Raw genomic sequence first — 7,129 nt, 5'->3', positions numbered from 1 at the left:
TCATATATGACCGCAATGTTATGTTAAAATAAGCTTCAATGGGTACAGTTCTGATTTTCCACTAGAATGCAGGCCCGGCGGAAGCGAGGAGACTTGGGATAATTCAGCTTCCCCACTTTTGTGCAACTGAGATTTTTTTCTCAAATTCCTACCAAATTTTATCTCATTTTGAGCCGTCAGCCTCTCTCTCCACTTTAGCCGTTGCTCCACCGGGCTTGGAGTGTCATATTTACAGGATCTCGGCGACCTCGTCGAAGATAATTTTATATTGGGGATAAAATAAACAATTTAATACCAATAGGGATGGAAAATCAATTGGTGATTTCTTGTAATTACAACTGAAGACCTCCACATAAAATTAGGGATCATTCTAATGGAAATAAAATATCATGGTTCAGATTATTTTCAATATAGGGGGCAACCAGGTCTGACGCAAAAACGCGAAGATTTTTGAAACCTAACACCTTTTAGTTTGATGAGGAGTCCCCATCCTCTTCGATACTGCATTCATACATTATTCAAAGATGAATCATTTTTTTAATCAATCTGCCTTCAAATATAAGAACCATATAATGTTTAACAACTTAGTAAAGGACCTATGAGAAGTCTAAGGGCCTGACTCTACATAAGAGAGTTTTCAAGATGCAAAGGTCTTATATTTTCAAGATCATTTAAAAACGTCTTGAGATAATAATAATTCGCTCATTGTAGTCTAATCGATTTTTGAAGCATCATTCAAGAAGTCAACACTTCCTCGAGAGATGAAATGAAACACACTACTCTACTTCAACGGGAGGATTCCTCGATAGACCTTTTCATAAATTACGTCACGAACATCACTTGCCTCGTATTCAAACAATTACCATGGTGATTATGTCCCTTGAGACATTAAATGATTTCTTTATGAATAGAAAGCGGTTTTAATAAAATCTGCCGGGAGTTAATCACCATGGCAATAATTTCAAAGCGAGGCAATTGATTTTCGTAAGGTAATTTATGAAAAGGTCTATTCCTGCCATTTTTCTAACAAAATAAATAGAGTTCAGAGTGAATTTCTTGAGAAATTTGATTTGAGCAAATGAAGGAGGCCAGGAGGTCTTTTTTTCAAGGGGTGCGATTCGGCCTCAAAAACTGCATCTGTAAAGTAATTTTTTGCTGAGTAACAAATTTGAATTTGGAATCATTAACCCCTTTAATATTTCAATGAAAAGGCTATTACAGAACTTACTTTCTTTTTCAAGGATCTTATGACAAAGGGTTGGGCAAAATGGATCACGCCACTTTACCATGCAATCAGTGGAATTTTTTTTAGATGGGAAAAAATTATATTCGGGTTGCAAACTCGATTGAAATTCTTCTCTCAAAAATGTATGAATAAGAAAATTTCCATAGTTGGACACAGAGGTTACCTTTGGAATTCCCATACCTATTCTCTTTTTAAGGTCGAAAAATTTAATACACGGGCTGCAAAATTATATCAGTGCAGTCAAAAAATGTGATTACCTTATTGGAACTCATTTTCGCGGGAATTAATTTTCGCGGTTTTCAACTCTCAAAATTTTTCGCGGGATCAAATTTTCGCGATTTTGACGAAAAACCGCGAAAAACGCTAAAATTAAAACCTGCGAAAATTAGTTCCAATAAGGTACTCGAAAAAGTTTACGTGATTTTAATTTATTCCCATGTTACTTGCTTTACAACCTACAGCTGATAACTTTATTAGTGTCCATGAATTCGAACAAATCAGAAATAAATGTCATAGTACAAGCACTTAAAAATTTCGAGTAAAAGCGGGATTTGTATTCAGACTTTAATTTTGCAACCTGTGTAATCTAATTTCCAATCTACAAAAAAGAGATACTTCAAGGTGGGAGGGGATTCAAGGTTTTCAATGGCACGGTAATTGCTCATTTTTTTGTCCGGTATTTCGCTGTTTATATTACGGACGTTACCCTTCCATTCTCATTGGTATTTTGTCTGGTCTTCTATTACAAACCCTTTTCACAAACTCGGTAGGATTTCTTCGGCCAGTGGAGGTAAAAATAATGGACTGGAACTTTATGGGGATTGATTTTTCTATGTTCTTTGCTGGGGATATAAAATTACATTGTTTTCGAGCCAGAAAATTCAGTGGAGGTGGAAAAAATAGCACAATACTTATCTGATTATTGTAAATTAGAGTCGAATTTTCTACTAAGGACGATATTTTGGCCAATTTTTTCCAGTTGGAAGGGGTTCCAGTGGGTCTGTGAGTAGGGGGTGTTTTCTTCCTCATCGGGTCTCGAAGACAATCTAAGACAATAATGATGCTTATTTAAACTTTAAGTTTACTTAATATGTTATCTTGCTTGTGACGACAATAAAAAACGGGACACTTTCAAGTCAAAGTTTTTGAGAAGATGCATTGAATACAGCTCGATGCCTTTTACTTCGCTAAGTTTTTTTCTTATTTGGCTTACAGCACAATAAATAAAGATTTAAAAGTAGTTAATTATTGATTCAAGGGAGGAGATTTTAAATCCAACCATATACACTATTTTCATTCATAATTTTAAATTTATTACTATCCCAGTATTGAGCTATGATTTCATCATAGCTCAATGGCAATGGAAAATCTTATAAAAAACACTTAAAAAGCTGCTTTTTCCAACAAATTCAATTACTACAACCAACTAGTTGACCAAATGGCATCGGCTACATCATCCGTAAGGCCAAAACAATCTACTGCTTCTAAGAAAATCTCAACGAAAGAAGATATCATTATATGCACCGAAAATCGATGTGTTGACGACAGGGATTCAGATTCGCTAACCTGTGGAAAATGTAAGAGATCCATTCACTACAGATGTTGTATGCTTCCTGCATTCCATATTCAAACACTCAAAGCCAACAGAACCCAGAAATACATTTGTATCAACTGCGTTGAAGTTGAACCCAAGCTGCTCGAACTGGTCCCCAAGAAGGAAAAGGCTCAACCATCGCTTCAAACCCAAAATGAAATTAAACGCCTTCGCAGAGAAATCGACGCATGCGAAGGAATTATAAAAAGTAGTCGTGACTTTGAGGATCACCTTAAGAAACAGCTTGAAGATAAGGACGCAGATCTCCAACTCTTGAAAAATGATTTGAAAGCTGACCCCGGCCTGCATACACTCGAGTTTGCTGAAAAGAAATTCGAACGAAAGCTTGACGAATTCAAGGACAGTATCCTGTCAACAATAAAGAACGAATGCCAACAAGCTATGAAATCGTATTCAGAAGCCACAAAATCTGGTCTCCCTCAACAACCGACGAGTGACACGAGCGGAATCAAACTTGCTATTAAACAAGCCAGAGACGAAGAGATCGCTCTTGAGATGGAGAAGAGGAGAAGAGCCACGAACATCATCGTTCACGGAATAAAAGAAGAAGAACAGGTATGCGATAATAGTGACAAAAATAATCATACTAGGGACTGTGAATGGGCTGATCAATTAGTTAAGGATTTACATGTTTCTTCTAAGATCAAAAAAATATTTAGAATAGGTAAGAAACCAAATCGTCCACTGTTAATTTGCCTCGATAGTGAAGATGGTAAACTTAAGATCATGGGAAATCTCCCATCACTTAAAGGTAACGATACTTATAAAGGCATAAGTATCAAAGAAGATCTATGTAGGTCCCAACGTGAAAAGTATAAAGAGCTATCACAACAGGCGAAAGACCTAAATGATGACCTAGAAACCGATGAATTTATTTATCGGGTTCGAGGATCGTCAAAAAACGGCTTCGACATAAAGAAGGTGTACAACAAAACACAAAAACGATACAACAACCCTATCAATCAATAAAACCGATCGATAACGATAACGACAGCTTGAATGAAAACCCACCTAACAAAAACGATTCAAAAAACAAAACCACAGCAATTAGTGAACTTACTATCATCTACACAAATGCAGACCAAATGACATCTAAGAAGAAAAACGAACTTTTAAAGCACGTTGCTGCTGAACAACCTCATATAATTGCGATCACCGAAGTCAACACCAAACGGATCTCTGAGAGAAAAGATCAAGACTACTCAATTGAGAATTATTCTACACCATATAAAACTAACATAGGAATACAAAAAAAGAGAGGAATCATCATTCTAGTCCACAAGTCTATTGATCACCTCATCCTACAAATACAAACGAAAGTTGAATTTGAAGAGACTTGTCTATTAGAAATTGCAATGGAGAACAAAGACACCATGTTACTCGGATGTCTTTATAGAAGCCCGACAAAAACTGAAACAAATATCTTCGATGAAAATAACAAGAACATGAATAAGCTCATAAAAGATCTCTGCCTAAATCCGAAATACACTCATATATGTCTTATAGGTGACTTTAACTATAAGAAAATCGATTGGGTCCATTGGTCCTCACCTTGTGAAGAAGATAGCGACGAGGAGAAATTCCTTGATGCTTTAAGAGACTGTTTTTTATACCAACATGTCCTTGAGCCGACACGGCGACGAGGCACCGACAAACCATCAATACTCGATCTCATCCTTACAGGGGAAGAAAATCAAATTTCCGAGATAAAATACCTTGCCCCACTCCATCTCAGTGATCACAGTGTCCTCTCCTTTAAATTCTATGGTTATTTCACAATTAAAAATGAGCTTGATAGATATCAATACAGCAAAGCCAACTACCAGTTTATGAGATCTCATCTAAGCCATATCAATTGGTCTATCGAATTCATCCAAAATTCGATTGAATTAGATGTGAATGAGAGTTGGGACCTATTCCTAAAACAAATGATCGAGCTCCGAAACCTCTATGTGCCACTTACCCACAATAAGAACAACCTGTCAAATCAAAGAAGGAAAGGGAAGCATCCCTTAGATCCAAAAATTTGTCAGATAATTAAAGAGAAACGTAAGGCGCATAGAAAATGGATCATCTCACTTCAAAATGACGACACTGAGAGACGTAGAAGGGAGTACGTAAGATGGCGCAACGCCGCTAATAGTGCCCTGACTCGCTCCAAGAGAGAGTTCGAAAAAAAGATCAGCGAACAATCAAAAACAAATCCAAAAAGATTCTGGAAATATGTACGCAGCAATCTGAAAGCAAGAACGGGAATACATCCTCTCCTCGAAAACCCTAATAATGAAAATTCGATCAAATATGATGACAAAAGTAAAGCCAACATACTCCAGAGCCAATTCTGTAGTGTCTTTACACGTGAGCCACTTGAACAACTCCCTGAATTCCATTCCAGGACGGATAAAGAAGTAGAGATAAATATACTAACTGAAACTATTAAAAAGGAGCTCAAGGCGTTAAATCCAAACAAATCCATGGGGCCAGATGAACTTCACCCAAGGATGCTCAAGGAGCTCGCTGAATATATTGCAGAAACCGCTCTTCCTTATAATGACAAAATCTCTCAACGAAAGTTGTCTCCCAAACGACTGGAAGCATGCTAATGTATCACCTGTTTACAAAAAAGGAAACAAAAATATAGCTGAAAACTACCGTCCGATTAGCCTGACATCCATTGTGTGTCGAATGATGGAAAAGATTCTTAAAACACATATTATGTCACATTTAGAGCAAGAGAAACTGCTTTCTAACAAGCAACATGGTTTTATCAATCGCCGATCAACAGTAACACAACTGCTAAACTATCTAGATGTGTGTACCGAAGACATTGCTAACGGCAAAGCTGTTGACGCAGTATACTTTGACTTTGCAAAGGCATTCGACTCAGTTCCCCACCAAAGGCTCTTAATCAAATTAGAAGCCTACGGAATAAGAAATAAGTTGCTTGAATGGATCAGATACTTCCTGAAGGATCGATTTCAGATAGTTAAAGTAAATGGAGCTGAATCCGAAAAACAATTAGTTCTTAGTGGAGTACCCCAAGGTAGTGTCCCTAGGGCCTACCCTTTTTGTTCTATACATCAACGATTTACCAGATTCAATTAAATCACAACTCTTTCTATTTGCTGACGACACTAAACTTGTCAATAAAGTAGAATCAATTGAAGATGCACTTATAATCCAGGAGGACATCGATCGACTACAGCAGTGGTCAGATACGTGGCTTTTAAAATTTCATCCCGACAAATGTCATGTACTAACGTTAGGTAAGCCGAATATAATTAAACATGTACATCAATACACACTCGGAGGAAATTTACTGAAACATGTACAATTCGAAAAGGATCTCGGAGTTATCTTTGACCAAAAATCTATCATTCGACCAACATATATCAAACCAAGTAAAAAAGGCAAACTCAATGGCTGGTCTGATTAGAAGAACCTTCACGTATCTCACTCCTGAATTATTCCGTAAACTTTACATAACATTTGTCAGGCCCCACCTAGAATATGCACAAGTCATTTGGTCACCAAAACTAAAAAAACACAAAAAACTTATAGAAGGTGTTCAGCGGCGCGCTACAAAAACGGTTGAAACATGTGGACGACTATGTTATGAAAGCAGACTACAAAGAATTGGAATCCCAAGTCTAAAATATAGGCGTGCGGTAAGTGATATGGTTGAGATCTTTAAACATTTAAATCACTATGAAAAATCGTGTGTTCCTAAGAAATTTAACCAACGAATAAGACCAATGAGAACACATAATTCTGAACTGGTAAGAATTTTCGGGAACGATGGTGTCCGTGGACCCCAGAGCAACTCCCTTTACTATCGGGGCATTCAAAAGTGGAATAGCCTACCTGAAAAAGTAGTTAAATCATCTACAATACAAGAGTTTAAAGAAAACCTCGGTCTAGCTTGGAAAGAGAAAATGTTTGAGTATGATTGAAATTGTCACTATTGTTGCATATCTGTTTGAAGTTAACCTTTGTAATAAACCAAACCAATGTATGAGCGATTTATAGAGGCCCATGTGCTTGCACGGTGGCCTGGAAATCTGTAAAACATTATTATTATTATTATTATTAATGCTTATCTTATCACATTTTGTTGTTTATTTGGTCTAGAACAACTAATTGTTTGTATATTTGTGTGTTTGTATTACGTAAAGCTTATGTTATTAAATTTACCTAAGCTATCTAAACATGTATCAATTGCAATAAAAGATCAGAGGGTTGTTTTTAAAAGGAAATTGCAATATGTT

The 7,129-nt window shown here is 36.6% G+C and overlaps 2 protein-coding genes across 3 annotated transcripts in view; both read left to right on the top strand.

The window, feature by feature from the left end:
• LOC136814102 (uncharacterized) overlaps nucleotides 1–7,129 on the top strand; it is a 62,683-nt gene that overhangs the window by 17,286 nt on the left and 38,268 nt on the right. The gene's annotated exons all lie outside the window — the stretch shown is intronic.
• On the top strand, nucleotides 3,947–5,464 carry LOC136814065 (uncharacterized). The gene has a single exon (XM_067070562.1). The coding sequence runs from the start codon at nucleotides 3,947–3,949 to the stop codon at nucleotides 5,462–5,464; it is 1,518 nt and encodes a 505-aa protein (XP_066926663.1).

The sequence above is a fragment of the Clytia hemisphaerica genome, unplaced genomic scaffold (assembly GCF_902728285.1).
Source record: "Clytia hemisphaerica strain Z4C2 unplaced genomic scaffold, Clytia hemisphaerica genome assembly, whole genome shotgun sequence".
Lineage (NCBI taxonomy): Eukaryota > Metazoa > Cnidaria > Hydrozoa > Leptothecata > Clytiidae > Clytia > Clytia hemisphaerica.
Note: the sequence above shows the minus strand (reverse complement) of the source record. Positions and strands in the feature narration are given on the sequence as shown.

Bases quoted from the DNA above. Each gene is read 5' to 3' on its own strand.
- LOC136814065 (XM_067070562.1), top strand. From the start codon at position 3,947: ATGACATCTAAGAAGAAAAACGAACTTTTAAAGCACGTTGCTGCTGAA.